Source organism: Eleutherodactylus coqui, chromosome 2 (assembly GCF_035609145.1).
Source record: "Eleutherodactylus coqui strain aEleCoq1 chromosome 2, aEleCoq1.hap1, whole genome shotgun sequence".
Taxonomy (NCBI): Eukaryota; Metazoa; Chordata; class Amphibia; order Anura; family Eleutherodactylidae; genus Eleutherodactylus; species Eleutherodactylus coqui.
In genome coordinates, this window is record NC_089838.1 from 319,990,286 (window position 1) to 320,015,604 (window position 25,319).

The window sequence follows — 25,319 nt, forward strand, 5'->3', positions numbered from 1 at the left end:
AGTCCTGTATACTCCAAAATGGTACCAATAGAAGCCACAGGCCACCCCACAAAAAACGAGCAGAAGACCTTTGATGGAATGAGAAAATACTTGCGGCAAGAGAAAATATATATATATTAAAAAAAAGAGTAAATTTGATATCGTTGTAATTAGAGATGAGCGAGCATACTCGCTAAGGACAATAACTCGATCGAGCATTGACTTAGCGAGTATCTCCCCGCTCGGGAGAAAAGGTTCGGCTGCCGGCGCGGGTGACAGGTGAGTTGCGGCAGTCAGCAGGGGGGAGAGAGGGAGAGAGAGATCTCCCCTCCGTTCCTCCCCGTTCTCCCCGCCCGCCGCCGGCAGCCGAACCTTTGCTCCCGAGCGGGCAGGTACTCGCTAAGTCAATGCTCGATCGAGTGATTGCCCTTAGCGAGTACTTGCCCGCTCATCTCTAGTTGTAATCTATAGTGATCCACAGAATAAATCATCAGGTCTTTTTTTGCGCAGTGTGTACGTTGTAATAACAAGACCCCTGCAAACATGGGGAAATTGCAGATTTTTTTCTTTTTCGCTCCACTCTTTAGATTTTTTTAAAGATTTTTCGCAGATCATATGGTTCATGAAGTAGTAACACTGAAAAATACAATTCATCCCCCCCAAAAAACAAGCCCTTGTACAGCTAAGTCAACAGAAAAATATAAGCCGTGAATTTTTGAAAGTGGGGAGGAAAAACCCAAAAATCGAAAAAGAACAAGGGCCACGTCCTTAAGGGGTTAAAAAGTTAGAGAACTTTTCATTATACTGTACAACCCAGTTGAGTTCTCACTATCCTGAACCCCGCTTTCCTTATTTCAGCCCACCCCCTCCAGTGTTCTTTGTTTGGAACCTATTTGTACTTTACAGGAACCCGACACCTTCTTCACCTCCACACTGCTCGGTACAATACTTACTGATTGTATTAGTATTTCCCAACAGCACGGGAAGAGCCGGCCTCCTCGTAGCCTTCACTGAATGTAACCTTGGCACAACTCCCAGCAGTTGATCATCATTGCCTATTTACTAATCTGAGAGAAAGGACGCCCAATCTGATCCCTGAGAAGGGACACTATGTTATTAGAGTCATCATCACATCCAGCCTCACGGGTGCGTTCACACAGGCGTATTTCCTGCTTGTATTCAGGGCAGCTTCACATGAGCGTTTACACAAATATGCTCGCTGCAGCGTATTTGCACATGAGTGAGGTTTGGGGAGGGTTATAATCAGGGTTTTGCCCCTGAGTCACAAGAGCGTGACACCCTCTTCATGGAGTTTTGCTTGCCAGTACATGGCATAATAGATATGGGTTGTAGTTACACTGGAGATTCATATGTAGGTCTAGGTAAACTATGCGCTGCACTAATTGTGGTTTTGCATCTTCATACATTTGTGGTCAGACGTTTTGAGACTGACACAAATTTTGGTTTTCACGTTTGTTGCTTCAGTTTTTATAGCGGTGATTTGCATGAACTCCAGATCGTTATGAAGAGTGATAAGATGCATTGCAACACATTGTAAGGTCACTCCTTGCCATGAAAATTAACTGAATCACAAAAAATACTTTTTTACTATTGCTGTGAAGAGAGCTTTAGAGCTCTCATTGAGCAAGTGCCAGGACCGTCTCCTAGAGAGGATTCAGCTACAGGATCGCTCAGCACCAGTGCATAGGTCGCTCAGCAATGGCAGCCGGAGGCGTCGGTGCATCTGCACGCATGACGCGGGTATCACGGAGTGAGCCTCTGTGACCTATCCCCCCACTTCCCTGTAACCCACCAAAACAATACGCTACTACTTCTAGTTTGGATAATTTTGGCCACAGCGGCCATTTATTTAACTTTAAGTTTAACAATGGGTAAAAAACACAAGAATAGACAACCCACCAAAAGGGGGAAGTCCCCGGAGCCTACAACCCCCTCTGTCGCCTCACTACAGGGAAAAGGATCTTCCGTACTGCCTCCCGCCGCTCTCCCACTATCCGACTCGGGAGACCGAAGATCCCTCCCGCTACCGCCCTCCCGTCGCGAGACCGCCGACTCGGGAGGCAACACACACACGGTTGCCCCTAGTCGCCAACCTCCCGACTCAGAGACCCGCTAGCCGTTCCTAGGCCAGCCAACTGGTCTCCGCAGGGACTACGGCCTGACAGAGCCGGGAGGCGACAGACCTACCGCACACTGTAAATCAACAATGGGGCGGGAAGGGGGGACAGGCAGCCATCGGCCCTCCGCTCTCCCCCCCCCCTCGCCCCGCATCCTAACTGGCTCCGAGAACTCCACCCCCCCTCCAACTGCCGCTATGACAATCTACATATCACCTCCAAAGCGCCCCCCCCCCTCCCTCTCACTAAACTTTAACCCCTAGCTACTAACCAACGGGCGGGTGGGTGGGACTTCCTCGCTGTCTCCGTCTTCTTCTCTTCTGCTCCTTCTTCCTTCTGCTGCCGACTGAAACTCCTCCTCCTGCTTTTCCCCGCACTTTCTAACTGCTCCCCCCTCCCTATTCTCACCCCCCCCCCCCCACACCTCTGCACTACTGTTAACCCCTAGCCTCCCCGTTAACCCTGTCATGTGCTGCCTACATATATACGCCTGCGGCTAATATTCCGGCGCTTCTTGACGCGGGTATCACGGAGTGAGACTCTGTGACCTATCCCCCCACTTCCCTGTAACCCACCAAAACAATACGCTACTACTTCTAGTTTGGATAATTTTGGCCACAGCGGCCATTTATTTAACTTTAAGTTTAACAATGGGTAAAAAATACAAGAATAGACAACCCACCAAAAGGCGGAAGTCCCCGGAGCCTACAACCCCCTCTGTCGCCTCACTACAGGGAAAAGGATCTTCCGTACTGCCTCCCGCCACTCTCCCACTATCCGACTCGGGAGACCGAAGATCCCTCCCGCTACCGCCCTCCCGTCGCGAGACCGCCGACTCGGGAGGCAACACACACACGGTTGCCCCTAGTCGCCAACCTCCCGACTCAGAGACCCGCTAGCCGTTCCTAGGCCAGCCGACTGGTCTCCGCAGGGACTACGGCCTGACAGAGCCGGGAGGCGACAGACCTACCGCACACTGTAAATCAACAATGGGGCGGGAAGGGGGGACAGGCAGCCATCGGCCCTCCGCTCTCCCCCCCCCTCGCCCCGCATCCTAACTGGCTCCGAGAACTCCACCCCCCCTCCAACTGCCACAGCCAGCATGGCATGACCACCTCATGCCTGCGCAGCCCCCCACAGAACCAATGCGCGTTCTATCCCCTCCTGTATGCCCTCTAACCAAAGATCTGTCCCAATCTCGTTGAGATGGACCCCGTCGCCTCTCCAATAATTTCCCGCTCCTTTCTCAAGATCAATATGCCGCACGGCGACTCCTCCATTCCGCACCACGAAACGAGACACCTCACGATTCACTTTGATCCTTGCCTTATCTATACCGCGCACCGAACGCACATTCCGCCAAACCTTACGAGGGACCATCTCGGACCAGACCAAGGTCAAGCCCCGGTACATCTGCAATAACCGAAGCATATCATACCGTATGTCTCTGCCTAGCTCCCTGAACGGTCTACGCCCCAAGTCGTTGCCCCCGACGTGCAATACTAGAATGTCGGGCGTCCTGTCCAGGGAGACTAGGCGCTGTACATCCTGCAAGACCCGCGACCAGGCCATGCCCCGCACTCCTATCCAGCGAAGTACCGCCACATCCTTACTCAGTCTAAGTTGCTTCCCATTAGGCCTAACCTTAGACCTCTCCCCCCCCAAAAAAACATACGAGTGGCCCATTATCCACACGAGTGCAGCACGCGGATCTGTAACAAAAAAGAACAAAAACTAACCGTAAATAATGCCCCCACCATGTGCCCCCTACCCGCCCTTACAGCAAATGCGGTCTAATATACCGTCTGAACCTCTCCGACTTCCACCGACCGATTCCCATCACCGCCTGACTATCCATACCCCTCGCTGCCGCCTCTGTCGCCGCACCTATTCTAAACGAATGCGTTCCAAAACCTGACCCATCCAGTCCCAGAACAGCTATCGCTCTTTTAAACACCGCCTCAAACTGGAACCTTGATAAATAATGACCGTCCTGATGCTGTAACAGGGGCCCTACCCTGGCCCCTGCTAAAGAACAGTAGTTCTCCCAACAACTAACCGGGCACATGTTTTCCCCTGGAATACGCCCCAGCGACACCCGACGACCCCTTCCGACCTGATCCGTCTTAGAACGCCGAATGACTATTTCTAAACGTCCCTTTACAACTCTAGTGTCCTCGGCTTTCAACCCCCCCCCCTATCTTTTTGCTTGGGGAAACCAATTCCCCCACTCGTAACGCCCCGAAAAAGGCAAACGAAAAAGCGAACCTAAAAAGAGAATACTCAAACCCGTTCCCACAAACCTCCTGCAACGCGAACCCCAATTTTTGTAGTAACTCAAACGAAACCGGGCGACGCGTATCCGGACTACCCCGCCCCTTTCTAAAACCTTTAAGCGCCTGCCTCACTACAAAGTTCTTCGTTACATCCGTTACACCCCTCAACTTAGCGCCAAACGCCACCCCCCCCATAAACTTGTTAACTGTAGCCACCGACAAACCAGCCTCCGCGCTTTTTGCCAGCCACCCCAACAACGTCCCTGCCGCATCCTCGTCCGTCCGTACATTGCCCCACTGCTTCAACCACTCCTCCCATTCTACCCATGCTGCCCTGTAAGCCGCCCATGTGTTCCGAGCCAAGGAGGCACCTATCAGGTGCCTCACTGCTCGCTGACCACGCTCCATATGTGTCTCGGGCAAGACACCCCTTCTTCTTCTGCTCCTGGGGCCAACCGTCGGAATCGCTCCCACTGAAAGCGAGAAAGAGCATCCGCTATTGAGTTGCTTACCCCTGGCACGTGTACTGCCCCAATCCAAGCATTCAGCGACAACGCCTGCAGCACCAGGTGGCGCAATAATGCTACCACTGGGGGGGATGATGCAGACAATCTGTTTATTGCCTGCACCACCCCCAAGTTGTCGCAGTGAAAGCGCACCCTTTTATCTCTAAACTGAGCTCCCCATAGCTCAACAGCTACTATTATGGGGAATAGCTCAAGCAGCACCAGGTTTTTTACCAAACCCGACGAAAACCATTCGCTTGGCCACCCTGACGCGCACCACCGGCCTTGGAAGTATGCTCCAAAACCCGAACTACCTGCGGCGTCAGTGAACAATTCCAAATCGAAATTGTCCACCACCTCCTCCATCATCACTGACCTTCCGTTATAATTTTCTAAAAACGCCGCCCATACTGCCAGGTCCTTCTTGTGGCCTTTGCCCAGCCGTATAAAATGGTGGGGTAACCGAACCCCTGCTGTGGCTGATGCTAATCTCCTACTGAAAATCCGACCCATCGGCCTAATGCGACAGGCGAAATTGAGCTTGCCTAACAACGATTGCAGCTCTCTTAACGTAACTTTTGTGACAACCCTTGCCCTGTTGACTTCAGCCTTTAATTCCGCCACTTTGTCCTCGGGCAACCTGCATTCCATTGCCTCAGTGTCAATGGTAATGCTCAGAAACTTCAAACACGTTGTGGGCCCTTCGGTCTTCCCTGGTGCCAAAGGCACCCCGAACTGACCGGTAACCCATTGAAGGGACCCCAGCAAGTTTGCGCAAAGTGGCGAACTTGCCGGACCTATGCATAGGAAGTCATCCAAATAATGGATAACCGACCTAATCCCTGTGCAATCCCTAACTACCCATTCTAAAAATGAGCTGAACGCTTCAAAATAAGCGCACGAAATAGAACAGCCCATGGGTAGACACCTATCCGCGAAGTAACTTCCTTCCCAAAAACAGCCTAACAAACGAATACTTTCTGGGGCCACTGGGAATAACCTAAAAGCGGACTCAATGTCCACTTTAGCCAACCTAGCCCCCTGCCCGTACTTGCGCACCCATTTCGTAGCGGCGTCAAACGAGGTATACACCACGGAACATATTTCCGGGTCGATACCGTCGTTCACTGACGCCCCTTTCGGGTAAGACAAGTGATGTATGAGCCTGAACCTATTTGGCTCTTTTTTTGGAACTACTCCAAGCGGAGAAACTACCAACTCTGTAACCGGAGGGGAGCTAAACGGCCCCGCCATCCGTCCTAACTGAACCTCCTTACGCAATTTCTCTGTTACCACCGCCGAATACCGGAGCGCCGACGGTAAATTTTTTGTAGTAACAGGAACCCTATGAACTGGGGCGGGAATTTTAAAACCATCCCTAAAACCTTCTAATAATAAACTCGCCTTCTCTCGGTCGGGGTACCTATTTAGAAACGGCACCATCTTTGCCAGTTTCACTGGTGTCATCCCTTTTTCCAGCTGCCCCGAAAAACTTTCCTTTTCCCTTCTTAAAGCACTTTGCTGCTCCGTGTGATGTAGCGTTACACAGGGAGCAAACGTGCTTGAACCTGCAGCTATTTCCGAATTTGCATTGGCCGTCGTTAAACTGCCAACACAATCCGAGCCTATGACTCCCCGACTGTCCGCCCTGACTTCCTCCCTGGGAACCGCTGGCCGAGCTACTCGTCCCGGCCCCTCCCTGAAAGGGCTGCCCGAACCTAACTGGGGCCATTACCCTCAACCACAGCCCTATGTCTTTCTGATCCCACCGAATAGACGGTCGGATCGCTTTTCTTTGACGAAACTGCTCGTCATACCTAAGCCACGTCTGGCCCCCATACACCCTGTACGCCTCACCTATCGCATCGAGGTAACAAAAGAGGCCGGAACAATTCTCCGGCGCCTTTTCCCCTATAACGCTAGCCAGAATAGCGAAAGCTTGCATCCAATTAGAGAAAGTCTGTGGAATCAGTCGCCACCGACGTTTCTCTTCCTCCTCCTTCTTGTATTCCGTCCTTTTCCCTTTATCCAAATTAAATTTTTCTAAAGGGAGAAGGGAAAAGATCTCAACGTACTCGTCGCGCCAGATCTTTTCTCTAACCTCCTTTTTCAAGTGCGCACCTAGGGGGCCCTCAAAGCAAACATATACCTCCCCCTTCGCTCTGTCATCAAGGCGAATCCTGTCCCCTTCCTTTTCTGTCTGAACGCCTACCGTGACAGGAGCTGTTTGCTGCCCCACCGACGATCCCGTCCCAACTCCCCCCGTATCGCTATCGCGACCACTCACCGCATTGGACGGTAAAGTCCAGGCGGATACCGGCGACGGCCCTGGCCCTGTCTGTTGCTTGCGCCAAAGCTCCAATAATCCCCCTAACATTAACCCCAAATCGCTCGCTGCGCCCCGTGTGCCTACCGTCGCCCCCCCGCCCCCTGTCCGCCCCCCCACACTATCTGCCGCTGGCGCAACGCGGCTAACTGCGATATGTGTGTCCCCGTGTGTTCGCTCACCTGGCTGCGTAGGGGCTGTAGTCCCACCAGCCGCCGATCCTCCCTCCAGCGGATCCGAGTCCTCGTCAGACGGTGATCCGCGCTGGCACTCGAGGTCCTCATCTGGCTGCAGTCGCGCCACCGGAGTCGCAGCCGCTCCTCTGCTGCTCGAACTGGCTCCCACGGGCCGCGTGTCCTGTAGGACTGAAAGAAAACTGTGAGGCTGCTCGCCGACCACCACCTCTCCCGGCGAGCGGCCCCACGCTGCTCCAGCTCTCTCCGCCGACGGTCCGGTGCCAGGCCCCGCCCCCCTGGCGGCACGGGACCTGGAGCCAGACGCTGCACCGACCCGCCTGGTGAGATTCCTCCCGGGCCTGCGCTCCCCACCTGCTGAATTGGAAACTGGGAGCCGGCCCGGAGGGGCCCGTGAGGGACTCTCAATGCGGCGCCGACGCTGAGGGGTTAAATCAGGGCTCAGCCGCGCTGGGGCGCGAGCCCTCCGTGGCCTCGGCTCTCTCCTCTCCACTGCCTGTGTCCCGCGCCTCCCCACCGCTGAGGCATTGCGGCCATGGTCTGTCCCTGGGCTTTGTCCCGCTGCCGCTTCAGTCGCTCGGCTCCCAGCAGCAGCCGGGCTCCGTCCTCTTCCTCTGCCCAGCGCTGCAGCTGCTACAACGGGCGCCGCTTCCTCCGCTCCTGCAGCCTGTGCCGGACCCGCTCCCACGTGCTCCGGGCCAGGGGCCCCTGCATCCAGTAAGCTCACCAGCCAGTCTAAGCCCCGCTCCTCCACCGCTGCCCGGATCCTCTCCATGACGCCGTCCATACCGGTAAGTCGTCTTCTGGGCTCTTCCAGACGCTCCTCTTCGGGCTCTTCGGTGCTTCCAGCCGTCTTCACTCTTCTTTACTCACGATTTCTTCTCTCTTCTTCCTCGCTGTCATCGTCTTCTTCTCTTCTGCTCCTTCTTCCTTCTGCTGCCGACTGAAACTCCTCCTCCTGCTTTTCCCGCACTTTCTAACTGCTCCCCCCTCCCTATTCTCACCCCCCCCCCCCACACCTCTGCACTACTGTTAACCCCTAGCCTCCCCGTTAACCCTGTCATGTGCTGCCTACATATATACGCCTGCGGCTAATATTCCGGCGCTTCTCAATGAAGAGAAAGCTCTTGGAGGTCAGCCTGGTGTCAAGAAGGGCAACAAAGAAGCCACTGCTCTCCAAGAAAAACATCAAGGAGAGACAGACATTCTGCAGGAAGTACAGGATTGGCCTGCAAATAACTGGGGTAAAGTTACTTACTCTGATGGAGCCCCTTCAGACTGTTTGGACCATCTGGTAGAATGATTGTCCAGAGAAGAAAAGGTGAGCGCTACCATGAGACCTGTGTCATACCAACAGTGAAGCATCCAAGGGAGTCACTCACAGACTAAGAGAACGGCCATAAAGAATGGTATCTAAACATCCTCCAAGAGCAAGGTCACCCAACCGCCCGGGAGCAAGGTCTCCCAACCGCCAGGGAGCAAGGTCTACCGACCGCCGGGAGCAAGGTCTCCCGACCGCCCGAGAGCAAGGTCACGCAACCCCCCGGGAGCAAGTTCTCCCAACCGCCCGGGGGCAAGGTCTCCCAACCGCCCAAGGGCAAGGTCACCCAACCACCCGGGAGCAAAGTCACCCTACCGCCCGGGAGCAAGGTCACCCAACCACCCGGGAGCAAGGTCACCCAACCGCCCGGCGGCAAGGTCTCCCAACCGCCCGAGGGCAAGGTCTCCCAACCACCCTGGGGCAAGGTCTCCCAACCGCCCAGGGGCAAGGTCTGCCAACCACTCAGGAACAAGGTCCCCCAACCGCCCGGGAGCAGTCAGACGCTGTAAATAAAAATCGCATGATAACGCAGCTGAAAGCGCAGTAAATGCAGTGTTAAAAAACTCAGTATTTTTACAATCGCATGTGTGAGAGTGTTCTAAGGCTGGAATCATACAAGCGTGTGGTAAAGCTCTGCATGTATAACACAGTGTTTTACTATTGCTGCGTATGGCAGCGCTATTTGACTGTGAATGACAGCGTGGGGGAGATACTTAACGCAATTCAAATACGCTCGTGTGAGCCCGGCCTAACAGATCTAAAAACACTGAAGCAGCAAACTTTGTGAAAACCAAAATTTGTGTTAATCTCAAAACTTTTGAACATGACTTGCATCTGGCAGGACCTCCGAGCACCAGATTGAATCCTACAAGCTGACATGGGCCTCAGCTATGATGTATGCCAGATTCTGGCACAAACTATAGTAAACTAGCTTCTTACTCGTGACTTCGTATCTCTAGCTCTGAGAGACGCGTGGCGCTTAGAATCAAGGGGTCGGCGGACCTGAGGTTGCTCCTATTATATGGATGTGATGGGAAGTGTGTGACCACACCCCCTAAAACTAGACCCGCCCACTTTGATAGGGTCGGTTTAAAATGTCAGAAGTCTTCTGTATTCCCGGAAGCTGGCATATACATAATAGTAAATAGGAGACATGTGGGGTGTTACCTTTATCTAAGAGCAGGTAGGGGCTGATGGGAAATGACAGACGTTGGCGCTCTTCTCAGGCATTAAACAAACTGAGGCAATTTCTTGTTATCGTAGTTCCTGCTGAACTTGCGCCAATATACATAATATCTACAAACAGAGGTTTACATGATGTATTGTATCAACATGAGATAAGCTCCGGATGGAGGACGGGGATTTATCATAAATAGAAAGTTGGCTGTAGACATTGGATGGAAACCAACGGTCAGACGAGAGACGCTATTACCCCACAACACATAACAAGCCTCATTGTTACTACCCTGGCAAGGGGGCAACTAACATACCTTTTGCAGCTGCTATGGGGACCTTGAAGAGAAGAGGCCTAGCTTAGGGTTGTTCCGGACATTTTGGTATTGGGTGGTGAGCACCAGACTCTGTGGGACAGTCCTGGATTTGGGATGCTGTTCTGGGCAGCAGGAAGCATGTCCCACCCCCCGACAAGCATTTAACTCACTGGTAGTCCAGCGGCAGAGCCAGTTGCTGCATGCAGATTCCAGCAGAGAGGTCAGAAGCCACACTGTGCCAATGCTGCCAAACTGGGACTACCAGTGAATTAAATGCTTGTCAGGTGTCTGGAGGTTCACTTTGAGGGTCACTGTTAAGACTGGGGCTACTATTGGGAGTTCTTATTACTACTAGGGCCACTGTGAGGGTTGCTATTACGACAGGGGTTGCTATGGGGGCACTATTATAACTGGGCTACTCTGGGGATCACGGTTACTACTTGGGTCACTATGTAGGTGGATATTATTACTAGGGCCACTATAGGGAAACTATTACTACTGGGGCCACTATAGAAGTTATTGTTACAAATGGGACCACTAAAGGGGCAATGTTACTACAGGGGCCATTATGGGGATCACCATTACTACTGGTGCCAGTAACAGGGTTACTATTACTAGCGAGGCCATTAAGGAGGTCACTATTACTGTGAGTGAGTCACTGAAGGGTAATATTATGGGGTACAGAGGGGGTGGCTTTATGTAAAGGGACGTGATCTGTCATAAAAATATGCTGCCATTATCCCTTTCTTTTGTGGTTCAAAAGTTGGGAGGTAAGAATTGTCTCAAGAGTTGTGGAAGGAGTGTGGTAGGGGAAGCAGGCACTTTGTCCCGCTCACTTTCCTTATTCAGGTAGTACAATAGTGAATAGGGGAGGTCATATATTCTATAGATGGGATGGGACTACTATAGACTGGACGAACACTCTCTTATGTCCAAAGCAGCTGAATGAGATATTGTTTGTAACTCCTTGTTATTGTCTGCAGTTGCTCAAAGGAGGTCAAGTCTTATCCATTTCTCTAAACTCTTGGAGGATATTGATTCTCCTTGTGGAGATCTTTAGAGCAGTGCTTCCTGGGAAAGAGTATGCAAAATAGTTCTGCACAGATCTAACAAGCTCACTCCTGAGGGACACACCTCCATTTTTACAACACATTGACAGGTGCCTCTTAGTTAACTAATGGAGACACCCTTTCTTTGCCAAATATAGTACTATAGAGCCCTCTAGTGGTTAACCCTGGTGCTGTTTCACTACAGGATACAACAGAAAGACTGTAGGCATGAAGAGCACAGTTTGAGTATTTCTTATTTAACAGTAAATAATAATAATCTTTATATAATGCCAACATGTTCCTCAGCACTTACAAGACTGGGGGAACAGATACAGAACCACGGTTACACGTAATAATCAATTGATGGAAACAATAGGGGTGAGGGTCCTGCTCCAACGGGCTTACATACTACAGATAATGGGGTGATCCAGAAGGTAAAGGGGCTGGAGATGTGCAGGTATGGCAAGGTGGAGTGTGAGGAATGCTATACACATAGTTAAAGGTTAGACATAAGCCGTGTGATGGCTGAATCGGTATGACTGCAGGGGGTGGTTGATTACGGCTGGCAGGGATTGCAGTCAGTAGGACTGGGAGCATGTTATCAGGGGGAGTACAGAGGGGTTTGGTTTAGGGAATATGGTGTGCCTCCCTGAAGTGGTTCGTTTTTAGGGCACGCCTGAAGTTTTGTGTGTCGGGGATTTCCCGGATAGTTTGGGATAGTGCGTTCCAGAGGACCGGTGCTGCTCTGGAGAAGTCTTGAAACAAATAGATTTCACAGAATAACAACTAACAGGGTGATTTAACAATGGGTTATAGAATCTGATGCTCCATGCCAAATAGAAAGCACCTCAGGGACGATCCTCTATTCCTCCAACTAGTAGTTATAGTGACTTAACAGTGCACCATTTAACCCCTTAAGGACATGGCCTACTTTAGATATAAAGATGCAACAATTTGGAGGGATTTCTATCTTCATTTTTCTAAAGACGTACGAGGCTCGTGTTTTGAGTGGTGGGTTGTAGTTTTTATTGGTACCATTTTTGCACAACTTTTATTAACTTTTTTTGAGGGCAGGGAGAAAAAACACTTCAATTCTCTCATTGGGTTTTTTTTTATACACCGTTAATCATACAGCATAAATAACATGATAATTTTATTCTGCTGGTCGGTACAATTTGGACAATACTAGAATTATATATATATTTTGTTTTTCCATTTTTGCACAAAAAAAACTTTTTTTGGAACAGATTTTTTGTTTGCATCCAAAGTTGAATAACTTTTTTATTTTTAAATCGACGGAGCTCATTGAGGGCTTACTTTGTGTGCCGATCTGTAGTTTTTTTTTTTACTGTTACCATTTTGGGGTACATTTGACTTAATCACTTTAAGGGTGCATTCCCACAAACGTATATCGGCTCGGTTTTCACGCCGAACCGATATACGTCGTCTTTCTCTGCAGGGGGGGGGGAGGCTGGAAGAGCCAGGAGCAAGAACTGAGCTCTCGCCCCCTCTCTGCCTCCTCTCCGCCCCTCTGCACTATTTGCAATGAGGGGAGGTGGGACGGGGGCGGGGCTAATTCACGGAACGTGAAAACCCGACCGATATACGGAATAAGCCCTTATTGTGTTTTTTGGGAGGGGAAATAAATGAAAACTGCATTTGGCTGCATTTTACCTTGTTTTTTGCAGCCTTTGCCATGCAGGATAAAAAGTGTGTTCAATTTATTGTACAGATTGTTTCAGATGTGACGATACCTAAACATGTTTTTTTTAAAACAAAGGAGAGGGGACAAGAAGGCTTTTCTTGATTACTATGTTTTACATGCCATTTCTTTTTTAAATATTTAGATATTTTTTTTCTTACTTTAGTTATGTCCCTGCAGGGGACTTGATCCTGTGAGCTGTACTGCGATGCATTATCACTATTACTATCTATCATAAGCCATGGCAGACCCCGACGCCATTGTCTAGCATCCAGTTTCTATAGCAACCCATCGGCCCTCCACGATTATACAGCAGAGGATCGATAACATCACATTAGGAGCGCCCTCCTTTTGTGAACTCTTTACATGCTACGATCAGCATTGATCGCTGAATGTAAAGGGTTAATAATGAGGATGTGCCAACTTTTTTTTTTATTTAGTGGGGATTGGTGTTCTCATTGATCCTCACTGTTGTCAGTCACAACCAGCTTCTGCTGTGGATGATGTGGGCTCCATAGGACATAAGTGTACACCCTGGGGAGGGAAGAGCATACATTTACACCCTGGGGCAGGAAAGGGTTAACCAAGATAGTATAAGCCATATTTGATTAACCCCTTTATGTTGTGCTTAGCAGGGTGAACACATCTGAGCCTGCTCAATACATAGAGTCTAATCATGGGGCCTCTCTTAATAGTGTGGGTGCCCCGCTCTACTTGAGGAGCACTCTCCTACACAGCAGGGTGGATGAAGGCAGTAACAGTAATAAGTGCAGAACAATAGTGGTCAACCACGGAGAAGGTTTGTCTTAGTTATTTCTAAGTGTTCACGCTTCACTTCTGTCTTAGGCCGCGTGCACACGGGCGGATTTGCATTGCTGAATTTGGGCCAGGCGTCCGCCCCCTGGGTTCCTCAGCAAATACCGTTCATTGCATGCTATGGAAAAATGATTCTTCCTGCACACGAGCAGAAATAAATTGTTTCCGCTCGCAGAGGAAAAATTCCACGCAGACGACTTCCATTAAAGTCAATTGAAACCATTGCGGATTCTGAGTTATCGCCTAGCGACGGTACGGGAAAATCTGTATTATGTATGTCAAACGGTGAGCTATCTGGACCATCCACAGTGCAGAAAAAGAAGACAACTTACTGGTACGCAGGGTCACCGGCTGTGGTCAGGGCTGGATTCTGCTGCAGGGTTCTGCATGCGTAATCCGACTCTGCCGTGTGCAGGCAGCCTTAGACACTGTTCTCTACTTATACTTGTTTAAGTTCAGCCTCTGCACAACCACCAAAGGCGTCCTCTGTAGCGTTTGCAGGTTCCTGGGAGTGATGTTTGACGTCATTGCTCCTTTCTCTCCGGTAGCACCAACTCATCCTATCTGTAAACACTGGCGTCCCGCTGCTCTCAGCTTTCTTACTGAGCTTTGCTTCCCTGCTCTCAGTAGTTTCCTCTCAGCTCAGGTAGCTATCTCCCAACAGCAGGGTAGGGTTAGGTGACCCGCACTCACTCCTCCTGAGCTATTTTAACTTACTGCACCACCAGTTCTCTCAGAGTGTGCTCAAAAGTCCCATTCCTCCCCTTAATGACCAGGTTACCTGAAGACAACCATTCAAAAAATTGTCCAAGGCAAAACATTCCAGAGGTGTTATAATACAAAATGGCCACTAGATGCCACTGTAGCACCAAGCTTTAACTTAGTCTTTATAAATTCACCAGTTATAACAATAGTACATTTTTTTTACACATCCCAATAGCGTAACCCCCTTACTCACCTATAGGTGACAACCCCGTAATTGTGCACACACTTCAATCACATGATCACACAATGCATAGTATTAAGGGTTGGAGCTCACATTTTTAACTTCTGACTTTTCAGAATCCTGATGGCATAGTTGTGCAGAAGGACCAATTATCTAACGACAAAAGTCTGATCATTCAAAAGAGTTTCACCCTTCCAGAGATTGCCACGTGAGTATATACCATCTGTATGACCAGGTATATAAGTGTCCACCATTGACTAAGCTGTAGCAACATCTTCTGTATATCCAATTGTGACTCCATAACAAAATCAAAATGGATCACCGAACTCCCACCCTTCACCCCATCCCATGCTGTGCCCAGCAACCTCTCTCTTGTCATGTACAACACAAGAGCAGAATGACTGAGCCTTTTTTGCTAATGTTTTAGAGAGGGGCTGGGTCCTCCGGAGCCCTCCAATAGCCTTCCCCATTAGTACTCATAGTGCTATGACTTCCTGGTATTAAATAAGTCTGTATCTGCATCCACCTTCACTATATCAGTGATTTCCACACTATGTTGGACTCATGTAATCTACAGCAGAAGAGGGTGAAGAGCTCTGCTGGGGGCTGATTTAGGGTTCAGGGATGATCATAGTGGAGGGGCACATAGGTAGACTTTAGAGAATAGATGAGTTTTGAAGGTCTTTGTAAACTTTTGAAAGTAGGACCATGTGGGATTCCACAAGCAGATCGGTTAAGAGTATGACAGACCTGTTCTGGTAAACAGTAACAGTCTTTACTTGGCAGCTGGTACAGTCTCTTCAACTTGGCACACAGTTTCAGAATGTTGCAACATAGTTTCAGTTCTTGGCAATGCTGCTTCTAGAACTTGACTACACTATTCGGGTTTGTCTGCCTTTGCCAGATCAAAGTACAGTCTCTTTGAATATGCAGCAGGTCTGGCATGGCTCCGTGGGAACATTGACAATGGTGGGCACATTTTCTATGGCCTAAAGGCTTCCCCTCTCTCTCAACAATACAGTAGGTCCATGACCAGAGCCCCCTCAGCCTGGTGATCCCGATTGACTGGACACTCTAAGGGCCGCTCCACACTGATATATCATCATCTATCAAATGCATATCTTTTTATTACTAAATAAATGGATGAGAACATACGTTTAATGGGCCCATAGGTTAAACAGAGTCAGACAATGCATATGTTTAGCTAGACAAACATTTCCATGCATTTATTTAGTGAGATTTTGTCCCACAAAAAAAGTATGGAAATCTCTACTTTTTTTAACATTATAATTAATGTAAACCGTATGGAATCGTACATTTCCATACTCTTACATATACGTAATTTGTAATCCAATGCCTTAAAAGAAAAAAAAGTGTTGAACGTTAAAACTTTATGAAGGAAAAAAAAAGTTTACAGTGAAAATGTATACGATTCTCATATCACAAAATGGACCAAAACGTACATATACCACGCATATGATAACATACATATACCACGCATATGATAACATACATATACCACGCATATGATAACATACATATACCACACATATGATAACATACATATACCACGCATATGATAACATATGTATACCATGCATATGATAACATACATATACCACGCATATGATAACATACATATACCAAACATATGATAACATACATACAGTATACCACGCATATGATAACATATGTATACCATGCATATGATAACATACATATACCACGCATATGATAACATACGTATACCACAAATATGATTTAAAGACAAAATTTATGCTTAAAACTGTGTGCATTTTTACACTTTTTTTCCATGTACGTTTTTCGCATACGTGAAAGCACCGGTGTGGATGTTCCCTTTGCTTTAATCAGGGGGCTCCAGGGCTTCTCCACCCCATAAGCTTCAGGCTGCACCAGAGGCGTAACTTGAAGCTCCTGGGCCCCAATGCCAAACCTGGAACGGGGCCCCTAACTATAATGCTTTATTCATAGTACTGGGCTTCATATATGGAGAAGACAGGCCTTATGGGCCCCCCAAGGCTCCTGGGCCCGGGTGCAACCACATCCCCTGCATCCCCTATAGTTACACCCTTGGGCTGCACCCAATGTCTCTTCAGAACACTCCAGGACTCCTCTCACAGCTCACGACTCAGGCTGCACCCTACCTTGCACCAGACCTCTCGTACTTGTTCTATCCACTAACACAGGCATCACCCTGTGGGACATGATATGCCCTACCATTAATCCAACAGACGCACATACCCCACCCAGCATGATGACTGGTTATGTAGGCCTTCAGAATGGCCACCTTGACTGGGATTGAGACCAATCATTCTATATCCATGGGAGCTACAAGAGGCTGTTACATCAACCAGGCTAAACCTCAGGATTATAGCACTGTCCTGACTACACAAATGTTAACATTTTCTCCCCCCTTACATGCAGGTTTCAGATGGTAAGAGTTCTAGAGAACGGGGGGCAAGCTGTAGACGAAAGTAGGAGAAGGTGATGAGAGAAGAGGAAGGAACTGAATTAGTAGCCTAGAAGCAGCATTCATGATTGAATGACATCGAGGAAGTCTCGATAGTAAGAGACCCAACAGTAGGAGGTTGCAGGAGCCAGGGTGGGAAATTAAAGGGATATGAATTAGAAATTTGCATCTGTCTTGGTTGAGTGACATATTTTTGACATATTTCTTAACTGGAGATAACAGGGCTAATATTTTGAATATAGGGCTGTAGGTGACATAAATGCATTGATTATTCAAGGTATTTTGCAGCCTCCTGATTTCTTTCACATCTTGTGATTCGTCAGGGTCTCATGCTCTCTGTTGCCCCAATCATTGTGCTACGTTGTATATGAACCAGGGAGTGATGTGAAATGGTGTGGCCGAGACCCAACGAGCTGTTGTTGTAGAGGCCCAAAACATATATATCTGGCCCCTCCATAATTTCTGTCATGTCTTCAGTGTGTGGATGCACTGTGCAAATTGTCCTGTCTCTAGTTATGTGTATTGCACAGCTGCAGCATGTAAGAGGTTAATGTCTGAAAGTGGCTGGGATATGTCTGGAAAATGTAACAAGTTTGTCTAGCCACATGGTGTCGGATGACTATAAGTATGAGTGATTGTGAGCAAGGTGAGACGTCTGTCATCTTCAACGGTAGAGAAAGGATTGAGAGTGCCGATCACATGGGGGTACCTTCAACCCTCATGGGGTGAAGTGATGGAAGAGGAGGAGAGGTATCCTGAGACCTACCATTCTAGGCACCACCTCTGATGAGTGAGAGTAGAGAGGAGTCCACTGTACAGTGTTCTTCCTATGGAGTATAAGTAAGTGTCAGTGGAGTGTTCCCTTTCCCCGTCCTCCTCTGGAGTGTTCCCTTTCCAGAAGCGGAGCCGTTTCAGATAACTAAGCCTGAAGGTCCGATTTCATCCTGTGTTCTCCTCCCTGACCTTGCCAAACTGTAATTCCTGCACTGGTGTGTGAAGCTTGCCTTGTCTCAGGTCAAATTTTCCAGTCACTGCCCGTTCCCAGTGATTGAGGTATTTAAAGTTAACTGTGTGTGGATTCTCTTATTTAACCGTTAAAGATTTGCCGGTGTGAAAGGAACGGTGGCGTTACGTGTGACAACTTCAAGTCCACTACACTTATTCAAGTAACCACCATCCGGCGTTGCCTGAAAGAGGCCTAGCAGTGCCTTGGCTGAGGTTCTGTGCGTCCCTCCGAGGAGGAGTCTGGTAGAGCCCCTGTAACAAGTAACATCTCCACCCCTGCTAGCTCCTCAGTATGGGTCTCGTGTCTTGGTCACCGCGGGGCACCACACTGTCATTAGTAAGAGAGTAACAGGGCACTGCTCACCCCTCTTCCATACCCTCTCCTTTTTACATTGCCCATCCTCGGGTAACCTGACACATTAGGGGGTTGCTGCTCTCTGCCACCGCCTACGACATCCTGCTAACTATGCCAAAAATGAAGCAGGTGTTGTGAAATGGTGTGGCCAAGACCCAACGAAGCAACTCGGCTGCTGTCATCAGTAGGAGGGAAGCAGGGCACTGCTCACCCCTCTTACACAGTCTGGTTTAGCAGTTGGGTGGGTATTTCATGCCATGTGTTTATTCTGTAGTGATGGAATTTGGCAGATCGCTTGCAAGTTTCAGGTGGCTCCTCAACAAGTGTTCCGGACGGAGTTTGAGGTCAAAGAATATGGTGAGTAGAATTAGTGAAAATTCATTAATGCCATTGATTATACACAGTATAGACCTTCACATACTCCAATCCATATACATAGTAACATTGTATATTACGCTGAATGACGACAAGGTCTATCTAGTTCTGTCTGATTCGACCCCCCCCCCCCCCCTTCCTTGTTGATCCATAGGAAGGCAAACAAAACTGAGGCAGAAGTCAATTTAGCTCATTTAGAGGAAAAAATTCCTTCCTGACCCCATAACGGCACGCAGAATTATTAATTCCTACCTGACTCCAAGACCCGGATCAACAACCCTGCTGTTCACCTAATGTCTATATCCTGTAATATCATAGCTCTCTAGAAAGGCATCTAGTCCCCTCTTAAACTCCTCTATGGATTTTGCTATCACCACGTCCTCAGGCAGAGAGTTCCACAGTCTCACTGCTCTTACAGTAAAGAACCCCCTTCTGTGTTGGTGATAAAACCTGCTTTCTTCTAAACGTAGAGGATGCCCTCTTGTTACAGTCACAGTCCTGGGTATAAACAGATCAGGGGAGAGATCCTTGTATTGTCCCCTAATGTATTTACACAGTTATTTGGTCGCTCCTTAACCGTTGTTTTTTCAGGGTAAATAATCCAAATTTTGATGCCTCTCAGGGTATTCCAGTCCTCTCATTCCATGTATTAGTTTAGTTGCCCTTCTTTGAACCCCTCAAGCACGGCTACATCTTTCCTGAGCACTAGTGTCCAGAACTGTATACAGTGAGACCTGACAAGTGCCTTATATAGTAGAAGGATAATGTTCTCGTCCCTCGCCCCTATACCTCTTTTAATGCAACCCAAGACTTTATTAGCTTTTGCAGCAGCTGACTGGCATTGGTTACTCCAGTTTAGTCTATTATCCACTAATACCCCCAGATCCTTTTCCATATCACTTTTCCCTAGCTGTACCCCATTTAGTGTATATTGGTGACATCCATTTCTCCTGCCCATGTGCATAACCTTACATTTATCAATATTGAACTTCATTTGTCATTCTTCTACCCAAGCCCCCAGTTTATCTCCTTATATAGATCTCAGTGGAGCTAGCATCGAGGCTTTAGATGAAGAGTTATGGATGGACTCTATCCGGAAACGTTAGATCAAGAGCTCCTATTAGGAAAAATGCAGATTTTGGGTTCACAATTATCTACCACATCCTACGCAAGAGCTAGTGTAGCAGAGCCTGTGCTACGGGAACCCTAGAAAGTGCCTGGTTAAGGCTGGTCCCATCCCCTTAGCTATTTGTTATTGGGTGAAACAGAGAGCTCCTGCATAGTGGTGGGACCCTCAGTACGTTCAGCGGATAGGGGTCTTACCTTCGACCGAGAGCGTTCAGCGCCAGGCACTTTCAGGGTCAATGTGGGACCAGCTTCTGTCCATGGGGCCATTTGCAGGACCGCTGTGCGAGCCGAGACCTCTTCTTCATACCTTGTCAGGAAGGCACGATCACACGACTGGAATAGAGTTGCCATGGGTTTCCAACAATAAACGGGCCGAGGTTCAAACATGATGCTGGAACTTTTACCATAGCAGCAGCCAGCAACGAGTTCGAATACAGAGTATCCTGGAAGAGTATTAGGCTCAGTTAGCCCATCTCCTTCTGGGTTGTGTGATTGGGCAGAGTGCTTAGGAGCACAGGCCACACACAGCTCATCTTCCGGCATTCGCTAAAGTAGTCTATTAGGTGAGTCCCCAACAGGGGTTAGCTCCGTTCACCAGTCCTGGATACCGAGCACTGGAACAGGTCCGTAACTGTAGTGTTAGTACAGCAGCACTTTGGATACACACTGCTAAATCTTATGTCTGACTCCAACCAAAACGCACGTCCCTCCTTTTGTGTCATATAGACATAACTTACGTTTCTAGCATACTGACGGCCAATCACTTAAGCCCTGTGAACCAATAAACAGTTTCTCATAGTTTCATTAAATGGCACAACGCCTACTTTCATGCAGCCACTAGAGGGCAGAGCCATCTCACATATATACTACTAGCTGATATACCCGGCTTCGCCCGAGTTAATTTGGTAATGGTGTTTATCTGGTGTTCACACAGAAAATCTTATGAAGTCGTGGTTATTTTAGAGATGCTGGAAAAACATATGTTCACCATTTTGCATAGTTCTCTGCGTTACCCAGGAAACACCACGGGGAGATAACCATGCGACGTTTCCTTTATATAAAATGACATCAGGAAGTGAGAGAATTAGATTACATACATAAAATGTGGACACTAATTCTTTTGCGCATAGAATTGAATAATCGAGTTGGGACCCATTAGCTTTTCCTATTTATGAAATATTCAATGCTTATGGCAAATTTCACGTTTCTATGACACCGGAAAGTGAGAAAAGTACATTCCGTACGTGAAATTTGGACGCTAATTCTTTTGCGCATAGAATTGAATATTCGAGTTGGGACCTATTAGCTTTTCCTATTTATGACATAATCAACGCTCGTGCCAAATTTCATGTTTCTATGGCACCGGAAAGTGAGAGATTACATTCCGTACGTAAAATTTGGACGCTAATTCTTTTGCGCGTAGAATTGAATAATGGAGTTGGGACCCATTAGCTTTTCCTATTTATGACATAATCAATGCTCGTGCCAAATTTCACGTTTCTATGACACCGGAAGGTGAGAAAATTACATTCCGTACGTAAAATTTGAACGCTAATTCTTTTGCGCATAGAATTGAATAATCGAGTTGGGACCCATTAGCTTTTCCTATTTATGACATATTCAATGCCCATGCCAAATTTTAAGTTTCTATGACATTGGGAAGTGAGAGATTTAGATTATGTACGTTAAATTTCTACGCTAATTCTTTTGCGCTAGAATTGAGTAATCGAGTTGGAACCCAAATTACTTTTCCTATTTTGGAGATAATTTATGCTCGCGCCAAAATTCATGTTTCTACGACATCTGGAAGTTGGAGAACATTTGGCGAGTCAGTGAGTCAGTCAGTCAGTCAGTGAGTCAGTCAGTGAGTGAGTCAGTGAGTCAGTCAGTGAGTCAGTCAGTCAGTGAGTCAGTCAGTCAGTGAGTCAGTCAGTGAGTCAGTCAGTGAGTCAGTCAGTCAGTGAGTCAGTCAGTGAGTCAGTGAGGGCTTTCGTCTTTATATATATATAGTTGATGCTGGCCTCACTTACAGTTCACCGCATGGGATTCACCGCAACTACTGATCCAGGCTGGTCTGAGGTTAGGAGCGTGGCTCTACCATGGCTCCATTAGTTCCTTGTGGCAGGCCAGTAATGTCTACCAGGTTGGCGGCTGTAGCTCAGCCACTCTCTCTCAGTTGGTTCCAGGTAGCAGGCAGTCTCCAGTTCCTCAGTCCAGTGCCCACTGTCCCCTCCCCTCCAAGAGATCTCTTCTCCTTAAAGCTTAACTATCAGCAGCTCCTCTGCAGGCTATTGCACCACCCTTAGCAGCACCTCCAGCTCACTTGTACACAGTCCCTATGTGCAGTTACTCAGCATACATTTTCCCTTTTATATCCAGGTATCATCCACTAGAAAGTTCCCATTGAGCATGCTCAGTTTCACTGCAGCTAAACTTGGGCAAAGTTTGGTGCACGCAATAATTTTGTTGCATTTTCAGTCCATTTCTATGGCAACATTTTAGCCATTTAGGGCAGCCCCTTGCATATACACGAGCAATATGTCACACAGACTAATGAACTTGGCCTTAAAGGGCTTGTTCAATGTAAATTGCCTAAAGCTTAAAGGGGCTTTCCCGGATGTAACTTTTAATAACCTGTATTAATGACCTAGGTCATCAATTTTTGATCATCCGCTGATGGTCCGCTGTTCGGGATCCCCAACAATCAGCTGTTATCCAACCTGTTTTCAGTGTGGGCAGAGCCAGAAGTTAAGAGCTCCGTCCAAATTGCAGTGGCCGAGGTTGGTATTGCAGATGCAGCTCCCATAGAATTCAATATACTACTACCAAACCGGGTCACTGCAATGTGAACAGTGCTAGCTGCTTCCAGCTCTGCCTGCACTGACAGCGTAAACAGCAATCAGCTGATCCCTAGCGGCAGACCCAGTCATCAAAACTAAAGTCCTGGAAACCCCTTTAATCATTGGATTATAAAGAGTTATGCAACTTTCTGATGTATACTGTATTTGTTTAACTAATATACCATTTTCAAGACCTCTGCTTGCTTCCAAGCAAACAGAGCAATTTTCTATTTTCATATCTGAATGCGGTATTTTCTTTCCTTCTTAGTTCTGCCAAGTTTTGAAGTCTTTCTGGAGACCCCGCAGAATTATTACTTTGTGGATGACGATCACTTCACCGTGGATATTACTGCAAAGTAAGACATTTCTCTACCACACATCACTGTAAAAAATACCGTATCCTGTCTGACCTGTGACTCCAGAGGGTATCGGGGCTCTTGCCCCTCATTGTAGTATTCTGGCTGTGTCAGTGAGAAGCCAGAACCCTACTGCACACTGATGAGGCGCAAGAACCCCGAAACAGCTATCTGTACATGGGGATTCTGCTTTGTCTTATATCCCTTGTTGCAAAGTCTGATATTGATTCATAGGATAGCTACTTCCAATGGGTGGCGCTGTGGAGGATTATTCCATTACTCGTTTGCATATCTTTTTTTCCCAGGGAGCATTGCATGACCTATAAGACTTCCTTCACACTTTTGGTGCTCTCCACAAGGAGAAACATCACTCCACCCAGGATAGACAGATGTGGCACATTAAATATATTGATATTTAGAACTGCTGGTTAATATGAGAACTAATATGGCAGCATGATTAAGCTATGGGTTGGATATAATGGGGAAGGGGGCACGCATTTATGCTATATGTTTTGCCTTTTTGCTTGCTTTTTGACTCTTTTTGATTTTAGCTTTCTGCACGGCAAACCAGTGGAGGGGATATGTACTGTGATGTTTGGCGCAATTGTTAACAATGAGAAAAAGAGTTTCCCGAATTCAATAACCAAGATCAAGGTAATACGATTTGTCACAAAGAGAAAGGGCCCTTTGGACCAGAAGGCCCTTATAGATCCCATATGAATCTAGGTTACATCCCCCGTATCCCCAGCTCCCATGCTGGGTGGGGAGGAGCATAGAGGACACAATAGCTTCCTCCTTGACCAACTGGATGGACATCCCAGAAGGTCACACTACTCTGAAAAGCCCTAAACCCCCAGTCATCTACAGGGGGCGCCTTTATGACAACTGATAAGAACAAATACTGCATCATGCCATTTTTAGCAGGATTATCCTGCAAAACGGACCTCCAAATGAGCCCCAAGATGGGTGTTTCTAAGGGGGCTTGAAAAATTCTCATGGTAGTTGTGTTTGTCTCCAAGAAAGCAATGTATTATTGTCCTTACAGATGACCGGTGGAAAAGCACAAGCAATGCTGCATCGTTACATGATCACCACTAGGTACCCGCATATTGAAATCCTCCTTGGAAAGTCGCTCTATGTCACTGTCACGGTGTTAACAAATGCAGGTATGGAGAGGAGTTGGGGGCTCATGTGTCTTTAAGAGAAAAAAGCACAGCAGAAATACTAGTATTAAGGAGGACTAGGTTGACCAAGAGGGCTGCAACCCTTACTTCTTAGTCGTAGCTAAGTGTTTCTCACTCAAGGCAATGGTTTATTTCATTGCCCTAGCTAAATATCCTGGCCAAATGAGAGTGGCTTGCAGATGCTCCGCCCATGCACACCCATCCCCACCCCTGCTTACAAGTATTGAACAAACTCCATCACCGATATCAAGTCAGAATCATTCGACTACAAAACCAGGATAATTATATCATGACGTGTTTCTTACAGGCAGTGACTTGGTAGTGGCTGAGAGGTCGGACATTCCTGTAGTGAAGAAGGCATTCAAACTGCTTTTCACCAAGACCTCCAAATATTTCAAGCCTGGCCTACCCTACATAGCAAATGTAAGTGTATCATCCAGATGGGTAACTGCAGGGCAAATCTTGGACCTGAAGGTCACCCCCGTCCCGTTTGTGCCGCCATACAGCCATAGTATCCCCATTGTGCTCCCATACACTAATAGTACCTCCAGTGTTCCTATACATAAATAGTGCTTTTATTGTGCCCCCCATACAGTAAAAGTGTCTCATTTGTGCCCCAAACAGTTTTAGTGCCCACATATAGTGATAGTGCACTTGTTGCACCCTCATATTGTAATAGTGCCTCCATTTTGCCCCATATAGAATATATATAGTACTATATGCCCCCATACAGTACTAGCGCCCTCATATAATATATAATAATACCCCAATAAAGTAATAGTACCTCCATATATTAATAGTCACACTCTTGTGCCCCGTTGTGGCTCCATATAGTAATAGTA

At 47.8% G+C, this 25,319-nt stretch overlaps 1 protein-coding gene across 1 annotated transcript in view; it reads left to right on the forward strand.

Moving 5' to 3' along the window:
- The window catches only part of LOC136612969 (complement C3-like), a 108,477-nt gene that overhangs the window by 16,636 nt on the left and 66,522 nt on the right, over positions 1-25,319 (forward strand). Inside the window, exons 5-10 of the mRNA XM_066593743.1 lie at positions 14,860-14,951; positions 18,869-18,951; positions 23,206-23,293; positions 23,845-23,947; positions 24,339-24,459; positions 24,785-24,900. Of these exons, the coding sequence (XP_066449840.1) occupies positions 14,860-14,951; positions 18,869-18,951; positions 23,206-23,293; positions 23,845-23,947; positions 24,339-24,459; positions 24,785-24,900 (603 nt within the window). The remainder of the gene's footprint in view (positions 1-14,859; positions 14,952-18,868; positions 18,952-23,205; positions 23,294-23,844; positions 23,948-24,338; positions 24,460-24,784; positions 24,901-25,319) is intronic.